Genomic DNA, 22,435 nt, shown 5'->3' with positions numbered 1-22,435 from the left:
TGCTGTTCCAGGGGCTTCTGTATAGATTATTTAGGTTAATCTTTCTGTCTACCCAGTGGGACTCAGTGCTCAGTCTAGAAGATACCATCAGAGATGCTTAGTTTTGCAGTTCTCAAACTGAATTTTTCACCTTTACATATTATTTATTTGCTGGATTAACAGCAAATAAATAATATGTAAAGGTGAAAAATAACAGACCTCAACTCTTTTGTGTCTCTGCAAATTTGTGTACACAGAGTCAAAAAGTTCAATGAATAGAAGATTGTTGGGGGCTGAATAGATCTGGACAAGGAGAAGAAGTCTGGAGATAAATGTGAGAAGGGAGGGACAGGCAGTAGAAACAAAAGTGAAACTGTTTGAGCAGCATATTCCAGAAGTCTTGAGGTCTTTCTGAGTGGCAGGAGATGAAAACTTTAAAAATATTGGTTAGTCAAAAAGGCCAGAGATGGGGAGGAGGGTTGGGGAGGGGGGTTTGCTGGCAAGTAGAGTCAAAATCTACAAGTTAAATAGATCTGTGGTCTGGCCCATCACTGTTTTGAGACTAGTTGCGTAGAACGCAAAGAGTTTGGTTTATTATGCTTGTGCATTTTTGTCGATTGAAAACATTGCTTTTTCTCCTCAGTAATACTCATTAATAACTGTAAGTGTTATGGCATATAATATTTGGGGTACTCCACCACAGATGCGTGAGTTTTGAGAGTCTCTGCCTACTTAAACTGTCCTGTTCACAGAGACTGGAGTCTTGAAGGGCAGGTTACAAAGCTTAGTAGTCTGTTACTGTTCCTAGACTGCTCTTGAAATGTGGTGTACTTTTTAATCATCAGTATTGAAAGGCTGTTTTTTCTTAGTCATCCTCCTACATCAGTATGTATCTAACAGAAGCTTCTCTATGTGGGAGGAGTGCTCTGTATAATTTGGGTTTTGCTTTTATGTGGATACCTTCGCCAAATGACATTTCTGAATATTTTTATTCGACTCCTGGAAATTCTGATTGTGTGGACCTACAAAACAAATATTTGGGGGAAGGGTCATTCTTCTTGTAATCCCTAGTTTAGCCAGATAGGGAACTCTCTATGTCTTCAGTCTTTTGATTTTTGCATTAAGCATAAGACATTTGTGAAGCTCTGTTTTATTTCGCGTTAAAAATATCTCCTGGATACATCCTCCTCCCTCAGTGCCATCACCATCTAAACTTGGCTAGCTTTTCTGATGTTAAAAGACATGGTCTGTTTTTCTTCTTTTATATCTCTACAGAATACAGAGATTTCCCATTGCTAACATAGGTCTTTCTGAGTTGTGGATTGTGGGAAAGATATCTTGAGTTTAGGGAGATAATGTTTATATACTTCGTTAATATTTCCTAAATTCTATTTTCTTCATGTATACTCTTGAGTGGAAGCTTAGGGTCAGGGACAAGGAATATCTGTCCATATTTTATAGCCCTAGCCAATGGTAATCTCTCCAGTATCTTCCTCTCTCACCCTTTTCATTAATTGCAGTGGAAAAATGTGGAATTCTCTATTTAAAATTTTAGAGAAAATCTATTTATACTCTGTAGTTATATGGATTTGTTCTGTGAGAATCGGTAAATGTCATTCAAGTTTAAATTATACTGGTTTTTGAGACATTCACCTTTTACAGTATAATGTTAACATTTCTATTGCAAGCTTCTGTAAATCTAGATTAGAGAGAGACTTGTTTTAGGTTTGCAAATTGGATCCTGCCAATGAAATCTCTCTTCTGCACTAACTGAAATTGTAGCTGCTTGTGGTGCTTTCATAGCATTATTTTTTCCATTATCAGCTCACATTCTGCCACTTGTGATTCCAATTATGTTGTGTGTGTTTATTTAGGACTCTCCCTCCTCTGTCTACAGCAAAAATCCTATGCTAAACCCATTTCTGTTAGAGAGAAGCCTGTAGTTTTCATGTTGATCCTTGTCAAAAAGCTTCCATGCAAATTGGCAGACATGTTTAAGAACCCACCAATTCTGCAAGGTGCTGAGTGCCCTCAAAAGGTCAATGGGAGTTGATGGTTCTCAACTCGTAATAAGAGGTGCTTATAATATTGCACGATAAGGTTTAATGTGAACTCTGGCACTGGATTACAGGACAGTAGTTTCTGTGAGAGAGCTTCGCTGAATAGAGGCATTATGAATGGACATTATCATACATCTTAGCAGGGCTGTCTGAAAACAGACTTCAGCCATGAGGCTAGCCATGGAATGGCTTTGATTAAAGACCTCTTTGTGACAGACAAGAGATTAGGGAAGGGCAACCTGTAAAATGGATTAAAAGGATAGTTTTTAGCCACATGCTCACCTTTGCTACATCTTTGCATGGCAACAAGAATTCCTGTTAGTTCTTGGTAAGGATTGCTAGCGTCCATCTCTGAACTATGCTGTAATTTCAGAAGGTGGCAGCCCTCTGGTACAGACAGAGGAAATTACTATAAAATACTTGCGATTTCTTAAACCTTTAGCTCTAATATCCTAGAGTGCAGTTTCCCCGCTGAAAACAGAAATGAAAAAAGAACATTCAGGCTCTTCAGTCACAAAATCAAAATTTGATGCCTCCCCATAGCCCAGAGGATATTCCTGCAGCTCCAAAGCAGCTGTGATTTTAAAACAGGAAAAGCTATCACAGTTGCAGTAAAAAAATTAAACAAAGAACTAGGAGTGTAGAAATAAGGGAACATGCTTTCATCTGTGGTAGGAAAGTCAAACTACAATCAAATTGACAGTGTTTGCAAATGCTGCTGCTCTGGCATATGGGTACCAGAGGGATGGGCATATTTAAGAACATATGGGTAATAATTCAGAGTAAAGCCTTGCGCAGGACTATTTTAAATCCTGCTCCCACCCTGCAATACCCACTCCCACCCCCACCCGTTCCTGCTATTAAGGCAGTGGGTCCAGAGGGACCCGCGGGATCCCAATCCCGCTGCAGGACTCTGCACAAGTCCTGTGCAGGGCTCTGATTCCCCAATTTCTGACTTGTGTGAGAGGAGGCGAATGGAACTAGCTGTACAGGGAAAAGGGAAAGAGTAGGAGAGCTAGTCAGAGATATTCCTGGCAGGGTGGAAACATATCAGGGTTGGATGGATTCTTTTCAAGAGTCTTGCCCCAGATTCTGTTCCTCTCCATCCCCTTCAACAACAACCTCCTGTGAGCCTCAACAAACCCCTGGAAACTGGCCAGGCTTGAAAAAGGAGCACACTTGCAATCTTAACTCTTAGATCTTAAGGTTGAGGTCTACCTGGCCAGTGGGCTGCCTTGTCCTTTTCTGTAATAAGACCACACAGTAGCTGATGCTTGTATTGATTATTTCGAGGTGGCACAATTTTAACCTGTAATAAAGTTTATATATGAAAAACAACAACAAATATTCTCCCTATTGATGGAAAAATTGCCTTAACTGTGCTATTTATACAGTTAAGGAAATAATGGTTTCGGTTTAAATTGATTATTCTTAATCCCTTTATTCTTAAAAAAATTATGGTACATAGACAAACTATATGGCCATGTGTGACCAAACACGTTTCACATGTAAAGTAAAGGGTATTGATCATTAAAACGCTGAGCCACAATGAAGCATGATGTGAATCTCTCTGAGACTGAACTAATGTCTCCAAGGTCTTGTCTAGCTGACTTGTTAAAAAGGTGTAATGGTAACCTCTTTCTTTACTGTAGATCTGTGGTTATTGTTAAACTGGCTAAGGATACTCTTATAGTATCCAGAGAATAACTGTGTTTTATCTCTTCGCTCCGTTTTTGCATCTGTGACATATTGTATGCTGTGTTTGCTGTGCTCCCTGTATTACGTCTGTCCATGTCCTCTCCATCTGCATAGAAGCCTATGGTAAGAATCCTTACTCATTATATGTACTAATACATCTAGCCAGAGCTCTGTGTCTTTACCTGAATCACATCATTTCATCCACAAAGAAATTAAGCTCCAACACCAAACTAGCTGCAAAGGTGAAAGCAGGGGTAGCCACATGTTGCGGAGGACTCTGATAATGCCTAGCGTGGAGATAATAGGTGTGGGTTCAGATTTGGGGAAGGGAGGGAAAAGGAGGGCAAAGTTTAGACAGGGAAATGTGGTGATGTCATGACATGAATAAGACATAGAATGACTATTGCTATCACTAAGCATTCACTGCTATATAGTGTTTGGGGAAGCTAAAAAGTGGAGTTGTGGGAGGAAATCAGGTAACCGCTCCAACAGCAAAAAACCAGAACTTGTCTCTCCTTGAGAGTCAGTTACAGAGGGATGTGGAGCTGCTTATGGCTTTGGCAGCAGAGTGTTGAACTGTCAGAAGAATAAAGCGTAGCTTCGCTGTGGAGCAAGATAACTTACTAATATGGGGAAGGTTTCCTCCTCTGGAGTAGAACATTCTTTGTTCAACCTTTTGGATGAGCATGGAAAACAAAATCCTTTGGTATCAGGAAAAGAGGCAGATACCAATAGAATACTGACCTTCTAGAAAGGTTCGCATTGCTGAAAGTGAACTTGCTTTTCCACAGGAACAATCTGGAGAGAGAAACCAGTAAGATGTTTGTGTGTAGGAAATGGATAAACTTACCAAAGTAATCAAGACTGTGGAAGAAAGGAATTTCCTTTAAAAAACGGGAGTGGAGGGCAGTAGGGCGGAACTTATTTTGTGGTAATAGCTGAAACTATTTCAAAGACTGAAACCCAGATTTATGTATTGTAATCCCCCAAATGAAGTTGTCTGAGGAATGCAAACCCAGTTGCAAGCATACAAAAAGGCTTGAGAGATCTTCTGATTTGATTTCAAAGCCAGAATCTAAACATGTAAGCCTGAGAAACTATATCCTCTTCCTGCTCCTCCTCCTCCTCCCACTGAGGAATCTCATTTGGTTCTGGACATCCAATCATTATGAAAGTGTTTCCAGACTTCAGAAATTCTCACAGGAAAATATTATACAGAAAGTGTTTTTTTAGTGACAGTAAAACAAGCTGGTGTATGTTAGTCCTCATATAGTCTTTACCGTCTGTATGAGCCACTAAGCAACAGACTTGTTTGGTACCAAAAGCTCTTTGGAAATGGGATAATGAGGAAAGCCTGACCTATTTTTATAAACTAAAGTACCTATTGTGGATAAGAAGGGAATTCTAACTTTTGTAGCCTTGTTGTAATGCCATTTAATTTGCTAAAGCTCATTAATGGAGGGAAGAGACACCTTGGAAGGAGGTGAAGTACACTATAGCCCACAGTTTTTAAGGGAAGAATGGTAATAATAAATCCCAAAAGACTGAAATCTAACACGTAGACCAAAATATGAAATTTCTACAATCTCCTATATATTTGGAGATTGTGGGCCATGAACCAATCTTTTGAGTTTAAATTTCTCTGATAGTTCGTTGTGCTGACTAGACTCCTCATCGGTACACTGTGGGAAATACCTGCGCCAGATCAAAGCCCATCAAATCTTTGGAAAGAGTTGGTGTCAAAGCAAGCGTCTCTAGGTCACTTCTGCTCAACTGCCTTCCAGATAATAGGAATCAGACCCTTGTATCAATCTGTGTTTAAAGCTGGCTTCCCTGTTCATGAAAACAATCCTGATAATGGGTTCCCTTTGTTTATTTGATCTTTCTAGAAGAGGAGGGATCCAACAAGTGTAACACTCCTTAATGACATGCCAACCAAAGGGAGTTTAGTCCTTCAAGAGTGAGAGGTGTAGAAAACATGTTGGGCCAGATCTCCATTAGTGTAAATCAAGATAGCTCCACTGAAGTCAGTGGAACTGTGTTAACTTACACCAGCTTAGGATCTGGTCTGTTCAGTGGAAGTAGCTTTTCAATTGGTCTGTGCTACGCAGCTTTAAGAGGTAACAGGGCAACTTCTGCTACATGTGATGGGTTGCTCTGCAGCCTTATATTCTTTAAAACTTGCAGCAGAGAAATGCTAAAACTCAACTTTACCAACAGTCTTGGAGTGAGGGAGTGAGTGAGAGAGAGAGAGAGAGAGAGAGTGTGTGTGTGTGTGTGTGTGTGTGTGTGTGTGTGTGTACACAAAATACATATAGACAATCAGGCACCATGTCAGATCTGGACAAATAGTTGTCTAGAGAGGATGTGGAATACTGTTGTGTATCAAACAGTCCAATAGTAGTGTCCTCCTGCAGAACCTTTGTTCCATGATTCAGCTCATGTCATAATGTGATCCTGAGTTAATCTCTTTTACACAGTATGTATTCCATGGCTCAGGAGGGAAGATACCCTCTTCAGCTATGTTCTCAGTCCAGGAACTTAAATAAATGTGATTACTATCTAGTGTGGTCCAGGATAAAGGGGATATTCCCTTAACTGGATAACACAGGGAAGTTCCATTGATACAGGTTGACATCCATGTCTTGTCTTGGACCCATGACTGTCGGCTGTAACCGGGGAACCTTCCTGTGTAAATGAAGGTTATATCTACTAATAGTTAAGTTTGGAATAGCACTCAATATATAGATTATGTAGCCTTATAGGTGTCACATCTCTTTGGATGCATTTGTATAAACTCCTGGCCCAGGAAAATGAATTAGGATTCCTAGTAAGATGATAATATACTTCATTTGAAGGCTGTTGAACAGCCTGGAGGTCTGTTTGACTGAATTTTCCCTCTCCCCTCTTTCCTGTGTTTTCTCAGTTTTAGACTTCATTATCTGCACTGTTAAGTTTGTTTTTTTTCCAAATCTACTGGCACAATGTCTTTTCTGGAGACTGAGCTCAGGAGAGTGATAACATCTGGAAAACTCCTTGACTAGCTTCTTTTATACTGAGGCTTTGTCTATACGGGGAAATATACTGGCATAATTATACTGTTACAACTGTACTGCTACTGCATATCTCTCTGTGTAGACACTTTCATTTCGGAGTTAATGCTGTTTTTCTGGTTTAGGTTAAACCACTTTCAGAGCAATGTACACTAAGCTGGAAAATCTCACTCTTATTCCAGAATAACAGTGTCTATGCAGGGAGTTATATAGGTATAACTGTAGCAGTATGCTGGTAAATATCCCAGTGTAGGCAAGTACTAAGTGTGGTTCTCTTGTTACTAAATGCTAGTGTAAAACATTCTTCTTTCTTCCCCAAACTTTGGTTTTCATAATGCACAGTAAGTGTTTAACTTTCTACGGTGACCATTTGGTTTGGTAATATCTAAAATGTAGTTTTGTTTTGGTGTAAGAATGTACTACTATTTTTGATGCTCTTTATCTGTCTACCTACCTCAGTAAGTCGGCCGATGTTGCGCTACTCCAGCTACATGAATAATGTAGCTGGAGTTGGCAAAACTTAGGTCAACTTACTGCTGTGTCTGTGCTGCACTGGGTTGACGGGAGACACTCTTCCATCGACTTACCTTACTCTTCTCGTTCAGGGTGGAGTATCAGAGTTGACCGGAGAGCGACCTGTGGTCAATTTGGCTGGTCATCACTAGACCTGCTAAATTGACCCCCAGTGCATCGATCACCGAATCATCGATTCAGCTGTAGTAAAGACGTGGCCTTTGTGTTCCCTTGCTCTGATAGCTCACTCTTGCTAGAAATCTGTTTTAAGATGATTTTGCCTTGATCCTTTGCAATCCATGCCTTTTTCATCCCATATTTTAAATCTACAGCTTCTCTTGTTTTCTTTATATTCTTTATTCCTTTAAATCTGGCTGTATGCAGTAAATCCCAGATCTCTCCATAATGACATGTAAAAAACCAACTTATTACTTGTGGCTCATGTGTTAACTTTCTTAATTCTTATCACAATAGTACATGAGCACAGGAAGAGACTACACTGTTCATGATTGAGCATTTTCAGCGTAGCGGTTTAAAGGTTTTGATAGATCAGACAGATTCTCAAATAAGCCTAGGGGCCTGGAGAAAGTCTTTATTGAGACTCACTTAAAAGTTCACATAAATCCTTAGCCCTTGTTTTTCATTCCATCGTAGTATCTTTTTGGGAAGCCTAAAATATATAGTTAGGAGCACTGCATATTATTAAGGTTACCCAGCCTTTCCCATGATAAGACCCTGATTTTAATTGTTTATAACTTTGCCAAACTTCTAACGGTTTGTGCTGAAACTTTATATGCAGGGTGTCTGCCTTGGACTGAAAATTTGTTGTTGAAATTTCAGCTATTTGCAAGAATGGGGCTGAGGAATAATATGTTGTTCCGCCCCCCCCCACCCTTTTTTTTTTTTTTTTTTTTAGGAGGGGTAGGAAATCTGGGCAAACTTTTCTTTGAAAAGCTCTAGCACTTGAAATTTGTCAGGGCATGCCCTTTGTATTAGGAATGAGCCTTTTACCATCCCTATGAAAATCAACCCAAATTTGGCCTTTGAAAAAATCAGTTTATACGTGCTCAGTAAAGACTTTTTAGATTTGAGCAGCTAAATTCTCTGAAAATTCTGACCACACTGAGTGTGCTGGACCCTGGGACAGAGCAGGACATTTCTGGGCTGCCGCAGGGTATGCCAGGTCCAGGTCTGAGCACCTGAACTGAGAGCAGATAAACTGAGACCAGGGAGAGAAAAATGATCGACCCAGCTTGATGGTCTAGGCAGTGCAGAAGAAGAAGTTGCCTTATTTAAATGCAGAGTGGGCAGCAGCCGGACCTTCTGGTGCGGGGAGGGGAAGTAAATTGTGAGTAGTTTGACATGGACATGTCCCCCAATCTGTCACAGAGAGGAGACTGGGAGTTGGAGTAAGTCGAGGGAGGCAGACTAGCTGTGCAAGGAGACTGGGAGCTGGGACTGTGAGATGGGGTGGAGACTGGGTCTGGGAAGCGGGGTTAGGGAGAGGCAATGGGTTGGGTCTGATTGGGCAAGAAGACTGGCACTGTAGAACACTGGGATGGGGGGAAGGAGGTGTGAATGGAGGATGGGGAGATGGATCTGATGAGTTGAGGTGTTGGGGGAGAACTGAGACTGGCTGGGCAAAGGGACTGGGACAAGGAGCTGTAGGAGGAGCTGAAATTGGATGAAGAGCCTGGGGAGAGAGATTGAGGGGGCAGAGAGAAGATAGTTGAGATGAGGAGCTGGGAGGTGAGCCGCTAGGAATAGGTGGACAATTAAACTGGGATGGGAAGCTTGAGGAGTGGAGACTGGGACGGGCTAGGTGAAAAAGAATGGGACTGGGACAAGGGATAGGGATGGGGAAGAAGCAGGACTGAAATAGGGATAGATTCAAGGAAATAGGGCAAAAGGGGGTCAAGATTGTGGGAGGAACAGTCAAAAAGAGCCTATGCCCACTACAGAATTTTTCCCTCCAGAATGTGGGATGGAACCCAAGTCTCACAAGTATCCACTGTCAAAGTGTTCCATCCCTCTCTAGTGCTGGTCCACGTAGAGGATGAAGACCTACCATTGCTATTACTGGAAAAAGTAGTAGATCTAAAGGTTCCATGCCTGCTGGTGAACCATGTGGGTGTCAATATGATGCTACATGATAGAATTAGTTTTTTTCATTTTGTTTTTTAAACCTAGGAAATTACACAAACTGTTTAAATAACATTATTAAGGATACAAAGTCAAACACTGAAAAGTTTGGAAATGCCACAATAAAGGATACCTGTGAAAATCTTTCTTTGGCCATCTTGGGAGTATGCATTATGACAGTCTTTAATTACATACTACTTTTCCATAGTATGCCTGCCTCATTCAGTGCACAGGATGGACGGTGCTTACTTAATGAGCAGCTATTCAATATTTTGTTTTCTCATTGTTCAATGTATGGCCTTACGCCTTATTTGCTGCACACTGCCCAAACCCTAATCTGAAGATAGAATTGTTAATTTACTCATGGGCTTTGCTGTGGTGCCCATCACTACAATATCTGAGTGCTTCATAAACATTAATGAATTTATTTTCCCCCCACCCCTGTGAGGTGAGGAGGTATTATCCACATTTTACAGATGGGGAACTGAGACACCTAGGACCTGATTTTTCATAGCACTTAGCATTTTATAACACTTTATATGTTCAAAACAGATTCCACTGATTTCAGTTGCTGCTTTGAGTGCTCAGCACTTCTGCAGACTAGTCCTCAGGGTGTCAAGTCAGACACCCAGAAAATGCGGCACATGCAGTTAGCAATAGTGATCACATGTGATGAGTTTGGATTAAGTGACTTGCCTACCATCACACAGGAATTCTGTGGCAGAGGCAGGGATAGTCCAATTCTCCTGAGCAGCATTCAACTGCCTTTATCATGAGACTTGCAATCTCTTGCCTCGTTCACTACACACCTTCCAACTTTTGCAACAAATGAGGCAGAGATTCTACAGACAATAGTCTTGTGCGCTACACAACCCTGATTCATCTCCAAAGCAGATGTGAATAGCATTGCTATTCTTCCATCATAACAGCAGCAATACCTGGAATAGAACAAATGAAACTTCAGGTTTTTGTGTAAGAAAATATATATATGTTGAGGTTGTTCATGGCATCTTGTGTGATAGTGGGGCAGCTTGCTTTTCATTATCTACAGTAGCATCTCGCTAACTTGTACTAATGACTAAGGGACACCTTGTGAATAACTGAATTTTGGGAATTCATGAATCATAGTAATAATAATAATAATCCCTCTTGGTTCATTTATTTTTGCAGTCTAGTTTTCAAGGGTCAGATCGGTTACCAAAAAATAGGAAGATTTTAGTTCACCTCTGAAGAAATTGTACAAGAAAAAGAAACAATATTGGCATTTAAAGTTGTCGTTAGGCTTCATTGTCAACACCCAACTGCAATGAATCGGAACAATAATCCTTCCTATAGACCTCTCATTTCTGGGCGTCTGAGGACTCAGGCAGGTATCACCTGTGTCTTTTTACACTCAGGTCATATTTTAAAGGTGGTTCTTTACAACCATAAGGGCTAGAGACTTAATTTTTTTAAATAAAAGATAGAATTCTGGAGCTGAAGGTGATACCCATCTTGATGAGCTACTCCAGGCCAGCCTGATTGGACCTGTTAGTTGTACTTTTGAAGCTTAATGTTGTACTAGCATGGACCAAAAAGGGTGTTAAATCATATGGAATCCTATTATTATTATTATTTATTATTATACTTGACTCTAAAGTGAAGTGCACCTTCCATGGATGTTGCTGGTATGGGGATGCTGGACTTCAGGAGGGAGGGAGTTTCTGTGAGCAAAGTTCATGATGCCTTCAGTTTCATTCCAGTCTTGTATCAGCTTGATTACAAACGCTGATCTGCCCTTGCTAAAGGAGAGCTTTGTTAGGAAGCTGGTACTGCCATTGCCACACTAGTTTATATGCAGAGTTCACCAATTTAGTTTTAAGGTGTGATTGATTGATTTTAAAACATTTTAATTAAACTGATACAAACTCCTGCATGAACACACTTATTTCAGTGTAGTTTTAGTCAGTTAGGAACAGGTTAAACTAACTCAAAATAAGTGTCATAGAATCATAGGAGTGGAAGGGCCTTGAGAGGTCATCTAGTCCAGTCCCCTGCACTCATGGCTGGACACAGTATTACCTAGACCATCCCTGACAGGTGTTTGTCTAACTTGCTCTTAAAAATCTCCAATGATGGAGATTCCACAACCTCCCCAGGCAATTTATTCCAGTGCTTAACCACCTTGACAGTTAGGAATTTTTTCCTAATGTCCAACCTAAACCTTCCTTGCTTCAATTTAAGCCCATTGCTTCTTATCCTATCCTCAGTGGTTAAGGAGAACAATTCTCCTCCCTCCTTCTTGTAACAACCTTTTACATACTGGAAAATTGTTATCTTGTCCCCTCTCAGTCTTCTCTTTTCCAGACTAAACAAAATCAATTTTTTCAATCTTCCCTCATATGTCTTGTTTTCTAGACCTTTTATCATTTTTGTCACTCTTCCCTGGACTCTCTCCAGTTTGTCCACATCCTTCCTGAAATGTGATGCCCAGAACTGGACACAATACTCCAATTGAGGCCTAATCAGTGTAGAGTAGAGCGGAAGAATTACTTCTTGTGTCTTGCTTACAACACTCCCTGTGCCCACACAGGAGTTTGTACCACTTTCACTAAAACAGTACAAATCTGTGTGTAGACACTATTTTTGGTAACGTTGGGCAGGGTCTCTTTTTACCATGCTCTTTAATTATTATTTCAGCTTGTTTCTTGTGTTATAAAGTGAACAGTTAAGGCTAACAGTGTACACTACAAATCTCTTGCCGGGGCTTTTGTTGAAGCCAGGTAAAGTCAGCACTTTCCTATCAAATATCAGTAGAAAAGTGGGGCAAGCATTTTATGTATGAACCACAAGGGGCATAGATTAGAGTGGTTCTGCGTATATTTTGATTATCAGGAAGAGTTGATTCTCTCTTTCTTTACGTATTACAATGGATTTCCCGTGGTAGCCTATGCATGTTACATAGTTATACCACAGGAATGCTGAGGAGAAATGTTGGTACAGTGCTATGAAGGTGACGGTCAATAAAAATGTTCAGCATTCATAAACAGAACCTCTTCCTGTTTTAACTTACTACTGCATTTTTAAGGGAAGCAGTGGCCTGGTGATTGACTCCTGGTGTATTCTTATCTCTCTCACTGATGTGGTGTTTTTATTTAGATTTATAGAGCAAAAAGAGGCATATATGACCTTTGACAAGTCATTTGAAGTAGGATTTTCAAAAGCACGTACGTGAGTTAGGAGCACAAGTCCCGTTGAAAGTCAATGGCATTTGTGCACCTATTACTTAGATGCTTGTAGAGGTCCCAACCTTAATGCCCAGTTATCAAAGTTAAGCACCTAAATCCCCATTTTAGGCATCTGTGTGGTGACCTAACTGCCTAAACCAGCATGTAACTACCTAAAATGCGTGATTGTAAGGTGCTTAACCCATATTTGAAAATTGGGCCCCTTACCCCTCATGCTGATTTGCCCTGTTTCTACAGAGTGTTGAATTTCTCCTTCCTCAGATGCAGACCCGGTTATACCGCAGACACACAAGTTTGGTTAGTTTAACTTCAGTGGAGACAGGTGTGCATTTTGATTCTTCTAGATCTGTTCGCAATTTCCATTGACCATGAGGCTTGGCCAGCTAAGTTGGGGACCTTGACAGGGTTAGATTCTGGCTTTGCTGGTTCTTCTCAGATCCCAGAAGGTAATTTGCTCTTCTGCCCAGAACACCCTCTCTTGCAGAGTTGCACAAGGTTGCAGAGTTCTGTTCTGTCTGTCACTCCTTTCCAGTGTATATGGTGGTCATTGGGGAAGATTGTCACATGGTTGGGGGTGTAATTTTAATCTTCATATGGATGACAAAGCTTTGTCTTTTCTCTGAGACCTGGATGGTCTCACCTGATGAAGGTAAGGGCCTGCATTAGAATCAGCTGGTATGAACTCAGACCAAGTAATGGTCTCGTAGATGAGGGGTTCTCAAACTTCATTGCACTGCACCCCCCTTCTGACAACAAAAATTACTATGCGACCCCAGAAGTGGAGACTGAAGCCTAAGATCGCCCAAGCCCCACTGCCCCAGGTGGCGGGGCCCAAGCCCAAGCCCCACCATCCTGGGACGGGGGCCAAAGCTGAAACCCAAGGCCATCGGCCCCAGGCGGAGGGCCTGTAAAATGAGCCCTGTCACCCAGGACTGAAACCCTTGTCCCCAGTTTGTTTGGCTAGAAAATTGCAACCATTTTCACTCTTGCTAGTGTAGACCTTGCCACAGTTAGCTAGGCCTTTCACTTACAGAGTCGATTACTACATTGTCCTGTACAAAGAGTTAGGCTTAAAGACTGCTCAGACACGAAAGCAGAATCCAGCTGCCTGTTGTTTAGTGGGGGTACCACGTTGCATCTATTCTTCAAAGTTGTACGGGCTGACATTTTGCTTCTGTGTACAATTCAGAGTGCTGCCTTTGGATCTTTAAGGCATAGATTTTAATAGGTATTTAGACAGTGCTGAACTCAGTGTTGCAGTGTCTAAATCTCATTTTCAAAAGGGATTTAGGCACTTAGGAGCCAAAATCCCATTGGTGGTCAATGTGATTTGGGCTCTTAACTGCCTAAATTCCTTTTGAAAATGAGATTTAGTCTCTTAAATCAGTTAGATGTTTCATCACTGAGCACAGCAACCCCTGAATATCTTTACAGAACAGATTTGGTTCTGTTACTTAAGGTGCTCCCCTGTGTCAGATCAGGTAGGGCACTTTCACTTGGTCCACCTAGACCTGAGATTATCCAACTGTTCCACCCTTTGCAGCATTCCTTTCATGAATTACCTCCCTTCTCAGCACCCTAACCCCCTATGGCTTGGGTCTCAAAATGTTTCCTTCTGTGGCCCATTGGCAAGGGTAGATCACAGTTTGAGAATATCCTCAGACTGTAGCCTGAATGGGAGACTTGAGAAATGAGTCTGCTTTACTGAGGTTGGGGAGAGATCTGTGTAGCTGAGACAGTATTGTTGTGGTGTGTTAAAATCAGGGTGGACTGATTTAAATCGGCAAGCAAGAAACCTCGATTTAAATAATTGATTTTGATCTTATTTTGCACTGGTACTTTTTAGTTACTTTCTTAAAGGTTCATTTTCATTAGTTGATATAAATATTAAAATCTGTTAGTTTGCAACTAAATGTAGCCTTTGGTTCTTTTTGCTAACCACTAGGATAAACTATATCTATACACACTGAAGCAATTCTATAGGTCCATGTACACTTAATTTTTACCTTTTTTATTATTAGAAAAGGTTGGATGACTTGTTTTTTATTTACTAGATGATTTTGTTTACTCATGTTTTGTGTCAAGCTTGGAATTCAATTACAAATGCACAAAACCAGCATTTTAAAATTGTTTTTTAGTTAAATAAAACAACCCTAAATGTATTGGATGCATAAGAAAAAAACTAAGTTTATTAAAGCATATTTTGCATTTAAAACTGATTTATTAAACAGTGGAAGTATATATTGTAGTTAGTGAGTTGACTGATGGTTCCCCATCACTGTGGACCAGATATTCAAAGGTATTTTGGTGCCTAAAAGCAGGGAGAGATTTCTAGTGGGAGTTTCAAAAACGCTTAAACAGGTTAGGTACCTAACTCCTATTGAAAACAATTGGAATTGAAATCAGTAGAAGTTAGGTGCTTTAGAACATCCTACTAGGCGCCTATCTGCATCTAGGTGCCTAAGTGCCCTTGAAAATCTGGTCTCTTGGTTTTAGAATTAGTAGAGCTCATCTTCTGCTATTTGTTTTTTATTCATATATTTGAAGAGTAAAACAAGCTTTCCTGCTTTTTCAGCTCCCAGTTGGCATCTCAACTTTGAACTAGCTCAAATGAATTAAAAAAAAAAAAATCTGTCCACCTGCCAGCTAAACTGAAACCAAAAGTAATTAAGGATAATTCTGCACAGCAAACCGAAAGTACTTTTGGAAAAATGTAAATATTAGCATTTACTCAGTTGTAAAGGCTGACAATAATATAGTACTTGACATTGTGACATATTTATAAAACTCAAGTTGACCTCAAAAATTAGCTATTCTCCCCAATTCTGTACATAAAGCCGCACCTTTTAACTCATTGAAATTGAAGGAGGGCTTATTGATATAGCATATTGTCTTTTTATTTATTTAAATGATTTAAATAGTTTATAGTAAATTTAGGCCTTTACCGAGGTTGTTATTTCAAACTGAATTTTAAACAGGCTGATTTTGAAAAAGAAAAATGTCTTTAATTTTAATAAACTAGATTTTTTTTAAATCAGTTTTTTCTTTATTATTAACATCTATTTTTATCCATCCCATTTTAAATTATGTAAATACTTCCAGTGAGTGACAGACATACTTTGGAGGCCTTTCATGAATCTAAAAATAATAGAGCTCACTGGATGGATAGAATGTTAGGCCTTGCTGCTATTCCTAAATTTCCAGCTGTGGACAGTAAACTCAGGGTAACCCTTCATGCTGTGGATGCACATGCTTTTGGAGAACATTTACCTACTGCTTTTAGTCATAATACCATTTGCATGTATGTGTATTAGACAAAAAAAAAGTGTGGTGTGGGGGAGCAAAGAAGATGGGGCTTCTCTTCCCTTAGCATAATTCTGAAAATGAAACCATCCAAAATCTGTCAATGCCACAGGAAGAGGCAGGATGAGTATCTGTCTCATATGGGTTTGTCAAATATTCCCCAACTGCTTTATAATCTTGGAAGATGTGTCCCATATACCCCATCAGAATCCAGGGTTCAGTGATGTATTTTTCCTGCCTTCTGAAAATATTCCATCAGAGAAGAGGTGGGTGGGTGGGTGTGATATAGGTGCAAGAATACTAAAAGGGAACTGATATTCAGAGACTTTTTGGTGCAGCTGGTATCCTCTCAGTTGTGTGTAAGGATCACTCAGCGCTACCATTCTCCTCATCCCACTCATAAAACCATGCTTATACCAGAAATGACATTCAGGCTGGGAAGGGTTTAATTTATGGAATAAGAAATTCAATCACTAAACACAAACAAAAATTCCCATGGATTGTTTTCTTCTCTTTAAGCTATTCATTCAGCACACTGGTAGAATGGAGACCCTGATTCACAGTGTAAATTTCAGTAGTGAGACTGCTGAGCCACTTTAAAAGAATTTATAATCTGAGAATTGAATGGCTCGTGGTTTGGTAATGGGATAACAGAGATTTTCACTGGACCTCAAATCTCATCCTGGTCAGCAGTGACCAATACCAGTTACTCTGACTGAATTAATGGTCTCAGACCAATTGTGAAGAAACAGCTGTCTATGTAAGCCTGGCATGAGGCCAGGCATTGTATTGAGCTGGGACTGAACTCATGTGCCTCTGCAGATCTGTGTGAGGCATGTTGGCAAGTAACATCATGGGGTGGAGGCATGCAATGTTACCCATAAAACAAGTATAACACAAGATAGTAACAAGGACTTCTCCAGGGCTGTCAATCTAGCATCTATCATGTGATTTAAGGGTGAAGAGGGTAGAGTTTACAAGTAATGTTGGGTGATCTTTAGTTTGGGAAGGTATGCATTTCCCTCAGAAGGGTCCCCATATACTTTTGCATGTCCTAATGGGCTCTATTGCTGTCGCTGCAGGAGGAGGAAGAACAAGAGGAAGAGGATGATGATGAAGATGATGATGATACAGATGACCTAGATGAACTAGACACTGACCAGCTGCTGGAGGCCGAGCTGGAGGAGGATGAGAACAATGAGAATGCTGGTGAGGATGGAGACAATGATTTCGCTCCCTCTGATGATGAGGAGCTTGCCAACTTGCTGGAAGAGGGGGATGAAGGTGAAGATGAGGATTCTGATGCAGATGAGGAAGTTGAGCTGATCCTTGGTGATAGTAAGTATACTTCTAAACTGGTGGTCACAGGTGATCGCATCCTCACAAATATGAAAGAGAGAAATTTTCCCTCTGGAAAAATTGATTTCTCTCCTTCCGTCCCTGGATGAAAGGCACTGGTCCCCCCGTTCAATCAGCTTTAGGCCTCCCAAAGAGCTTCACTGGTAAATACCAACCATGGTCTGAGGGAATCACCTTTGTTAGGTCTAGGAAGAAAACTGTTTCCATCTTTATTCCCAGATACACTTGAGAGAATTATAAAGCAGGTTTTGCAACTTCGTGTGAAGGATTGTTATATGTATGCTCACAAATCCTGCTCTCCAGAGGGACCCAGACCACTATGTAACTTCTCTCCTCTCCTCTCCTCTCCTCTGCTTTGTTTATACACTCATAGAAATGGGAAGCCATTTTCTTCCTTGCTGGTTTGAGCCTCTTTCACCTTCTGCAGTTACTTAGAGAATAACCCAGCATGGCATTTCTGAGCTTGCTTCTTCATTGCCCGTGACCGTTCCAATGCTAACCTAGCTGCGCAAAAGGTTGAAGTTGTTCTCCCTCCTGGTTTGGAGAAACAGAGACTTCATTTAAAAGAAAAATAAATAAATAACAGCTTTGGAGTTTGTCTAGCACTTCAATTTTGAAAACGCTTAACAATCAAGAGAGGATGACCTTGTGGTTAAGGTGGCACTGGATTGAGACTCAAGAGATCTCAGTTCTGTTGCCACCTCTTCTACAGATTTCCTGTGTGATCTTAGGTATTCACTTAGTGTCTCTGTACTGCAGTTCCCCATCTGTCAAATGAGGGTAGTAGCACTGCCCTACCTTACATGGGTGTTGAAGATAAATGATGTTTGAGGTGCTAAAATATTGCAGTGGTGGGGCTGGATGGGAACCAAGATGGAAGCCTGACCTCTTTGGTGGCAGGTTGGAAGGCTTTGAATGGCAGTTCTGTTTCTGAGCTGGTATAGCCTTCTCCACCAAGTTCAGAGTCTCTCTCGCTGGCAGACTCATCCATGCTCTTCTTCTGTTTCGTTGTAGTGCAGCCCTGCTCCTCTGTGATCAGACTCATGAATTTGGGGGTAATGCCCCCTCAGGTCTCCAGAGATTTTCTTATATGTATGTCAGTCAGTCCACAGTTCTCTTGAAGGTGGTAGGTATTTTGTCCAAACAGGACATTTGCATAGCTCTAATTAAAAATGAATCGCACTTTAATAGATACTTAGCGGTACTGTTTTGGGAGGGTGGGGTCGAACAGGCCTATGACAGGTCCCTGAACTGAAACTAAAGGAAATCTCAGTTTAGGAGTCACCGGTGCCAGGAAGAGAAGTGACTAAAACTTGGTCCTGCAGGGCCTTTTCACCACTCTCTGGCCCTTCTGCCAGAGGGGGAGACTGGCATTCTGTGCTGCATCTGCCTTACCCCAGTTACTTTACTGTTGGAGGAAAGACAAAGTCCTGTGGTGCTGCCGCCTCTGGCCTGTCCACTAACTCTGTGTTCCTGCATCCTGTGATGGGGCTACAGGGCTGCTGTGAGCACTCAGCAGCTGTGTGGGGAAGACCCAGTGGGAATGGTAAGGAAGCCACAAGAACCTGACATCTCTGCACTTTGGCTTGTAAGGACGCAAGGGGAATGGGTATTGAGGAAGGAGTTGAGGACAGGTAGGTAGCAGACACTGGTGGGAAGGAGAGGGGACGTTACACAGGAATGGAAAATTTGTGCACTTTGAAAAGGAGCTTATTTTAACTTGACTGTCTTTAAAAACCTCTGCATTTGCAAGTAAATTGGCTCTTAGTTCCAGTAAATGGCTGTAATGTGTACATCAGTCTGTGATTGAGTCTCAGCAGAAGGGGAGGCGGCTGCAGCAGAGAATAAGTGATCATCTGACATCCAGGCAATGTGAATACACCTTTTCTGCTCACGACTTTACCTGTTTGAATACTGAGTCACAGAGATCACTATTTGGCTCCAAAATCTCGGATGGGCACCGAGCATTTAGACTTGATGCCTAAAGTATTAGAAACTACTCAGTCTACAGCACTGAAAAGCACATAGAAAACTCCAGGCTTATATGGGAGAGACAAAGCAGAGGCTTCCATTAGAGAGGCCAGCGGGTAACAGGTTTGACACTTAGGGGCAGTAGTTAATCATCTAACTCCTGATGCTCGAGGGAATTAGATACATCTCACCACTCATTCCTGAGTGGCCTGCGATTTATAGAAGGGGAAGGGGGTGAATATAGAGAGGTGAGGGGTGGAGCATTACTAATATAGCAAATGGGCATGTAATATCAAGTTTATTGTGGGGTTTTAGATCTAGATTTGGACTGGTGGTTTGAGGTTGTCAACCTTGCAGTGAAATTGCAGCCTGTGAACACTGGGGGTGGGGGTGCGTGTGACCCCTTTCCAATGGGCACATTGGGGGAAAACAGGCTGGTACTCATCTATGCTCCACCAGAGCACTGCCCATGACTGGTTCCCACCCCATCATGTGTCCCTTCTCAGCTATCCCCCACCCCATCTCCTTGTTGCCCACTTTATTTCTCGGTGTAGTACAAAGTAGGGAGGAGGTAGAAAAGAAGCAGAGGAAATGGGAGTCTGGGAGTTGCTGATCCCTTCCCTGTGTATGTGGTGGCCTGGACCATGGGCAGGGAGGTGGAGCCAAAGCTTGGTGAGGAGGAGCAGCCGCAGCAGTTGGCTGGCTCTCTTCTTGCTCTGGCTCCCCATGCTGGCTCACGTGTTTCTGCAAATACCTGAGTCAGGTGCTTTTTGTGCCTCATTTCAGCATCTGCAGTTTTGAATGGTGCCTCACTAGCCATGTCAGCTAAAGTTGGGGTAGGATGGGAAGCAGGTTTGGGAGTAGGGTGCATACTGGCCCTGTACATACATAGCTATTATGGACATAGTGCTCCTAAGGACAGCTTTGCAGAGAGACAGCACTGTGGGTGCTCTTGTTCAGAAGCTCGCCAAAGTGGTTTGTTGGGTAATTCCTTTAGGCTTCTTCCCACTGCCATCATAAGTCACCAGGCTAAAGGGACATGTCACAGCTTCACCTGGCCCAAGTGCCAAGCCTCTACCAAAGGGGTCATTTATGAGTAGCATCAGCACCTCTTGCACTGAGTGCGCTGCCTGCTGAGAAGTTGCTGAGCACGTGCCCTGTGATTTTGGGCTATTTGAGGCTCTACTTTGAACTTGTATAGTGCAGCTAACCCTCTGAGATGGCTGTGAAGTTCCCCTGCATCTTTGGAGTCTCTAGCTAGGGATGGGACTCTCAGCCATGCTCTGGTCAGGTTGCACTTGTATGGTTAGCTGGGTCCTGTGGCAGCTCTTCTTTTTGGACTCAGCTTTGTCAGGCTAGTGTGGTCCAGGTCCAGCATGCATCTCATATTTACCTAATCATAATCTTCTCCTCTGCCTCCTCTGAGGCTGCAGTCATGTCTTACAAGTTCCCAGCCATGGGGAGACCAGTAAGCCTCAGAGACTTGGAATCTTGTATTCACTGCTTAGAGTCCAATCTTAAGATGCACTGTCTAATGTATAGCACTTCGCCTCTCCTCCTCTGCCCCCCAGCAGTACTGGCCCTCTGATGAGATTCTTACTGACCATACTGGTATTTCTTGACAACCCTCCCTAAGCTTGGCACAGTTAGTATGCCCATGTACAGTGTTGGGACATAATAATTAAAGAAACAATGAAAATGGGGAAGTGAGTGACCCTGGTATTCATGTCCCAGGCAGGGGGTTGCCTTTTCAGGAATCACCTGTGAAAACATTTAAAATGTGCAGACATTCCTCTCGGCCTAATGCATCACTTGGGTTGGAGGAGATCTGCACAAAGGAGCTTGAAGCTTGGACTTTCTGGACCAGGGCAATTTCTGCACCCACTGGGGTTCTTGCAAAAGCTTGTTTCACTGTCTGAGTCAGGATGTCCTTATGAAAACACTCCTAGGAAATGTGGGGCTATCTCCCTCGGGTAATGCCCTACAGAAAGAAGCTCAGCAGGAGTTCTGATGCAGGCCCTGGGAAGAAGCCTCTTGTTGACAGGCTGAACTTGTGTATCTGCAAGAAAAGTGTCCGACTAAAATGGGTATTTCTGTCTCTCTTGCTGGTGACTGGCAACTCACAGCAGAATAACTTGCTTTTGAGTGTTGGGCTGAGCTGTGAACTGCTATTCTAACACCTGGAACGGTAACTGCCAAGCTACTATGTGAGCTGTCTCCAGCCATATGTATTTGCAGATTTAAGGGTTTGTGTTTCGAGAACAGCCAGTGTTTGAATTGAAGAGCCCTACAGGACCCAGTGAAGCGTTGTGCTCTCCCTCATGGCAGTTGTAACAGGTCTGTGTGGTCTCACTTGGGCAGTGTGAGAACAGATGACAAGATAAGTGCTTGTAAACATCTTGAAAGGTTCTGTGCTGTCTGGCCAGTGGAGTGATAGCGGTGGTACACCTGAGGCATACGTTGGGTTCTTAAGGACATGGCTGAAGGCTGATCAGCCAAGAAATTCTTTCCTCGTGAGATCAGGATGCCTCTCTCTCATTCAATTCCCACCTGCTAGTAATAACTTCTTTTTGGGCCTCTTTTCCTCTCCATGTTTTCTGGACTCTTCAGATCTGTTGTCCCTCCTCTTTCCCCATGTAACCTAGTTGCTATTTTACAGCAGCACTTTGTGGCTCAGCTCCCATTGCATTGCCATAGCTACTGCTCTCCTAGGCTTTATAATAGAGGCTGAGACTTGATTGGCTAGTGGGTCACAGCTGAAAGGGCAGCCAAACATTTTGGGCAGGGACACTCTGGAACTTCAGCTTTCCTTCAGCTCCCCTGACTTTTCAGCCCAGCAGCTGTTGTCCCTTGGCCAGCCCCACCCCATGGCAGAACATGGCAGCTGGGTTGACTTGTACTTTCTCTTGAAACTTCTGAGATGTGTGGCAGCTGGTTCTCCCAAAGCGGTCAGAGATCTTGGCCCAGCCTGGCCACAGAAATCAGCAGCACTGGAAAGTTGCTATAAACATTTCCTCTGTATAAATCAAGACCATGGAAATAGCTCCCAGATAATCTTTTTAAGCGAAAGGAAAAGTTGAAAGGAGTCCAGCTGCTTGTGAAGTACTCCATCTGGGCATTGAGTTGTCTG

General features: G+C 42.1%; 1 protein-coding gene across 2 annotated transcripts in view; it reads left to right on the top strand.

Moving 5' to 3' along the window:
* DCAF1 (DDB1 and CUL4 associated factor 1) overlaps positions 1 to 22,435 on the top strand; it is a 108,458-nt gene that overhangs the window by 83,848 nt on the left and 2,175 nt on the right. For both annotated transcript variants that reach the window (XM_050957706.1, XM_050957705.1), the window contains one exon: positions 17,058 to 17,313. In XM_050957706.1, coding sequence (XP_050813663.1) covers positions 17,058 to 17,313 — 256 coding nt within the window. The remainder of the gene's footprint in view (positions 1 to 17,057; positions 17,314 to 22,435) is intronic.

Source organism: Gopherus flavomarginatus, chromosome 6 (assembly GCF_025201925.1).
Source record: "Gopherus flavomarginatus isolate rGopFla2 chromosome 6, rGopFla2.mat.asm, whole genome shotgun sequence".
Lineage (NCBI taxonomy): Eukaryota > Metazoa > Chordata > Testudines > Testudinidae > Gopherus > Gopherus flavomarginatus.
This window is presented reverse-complemented; position numbering and strand designations above follow the sequence as displayed.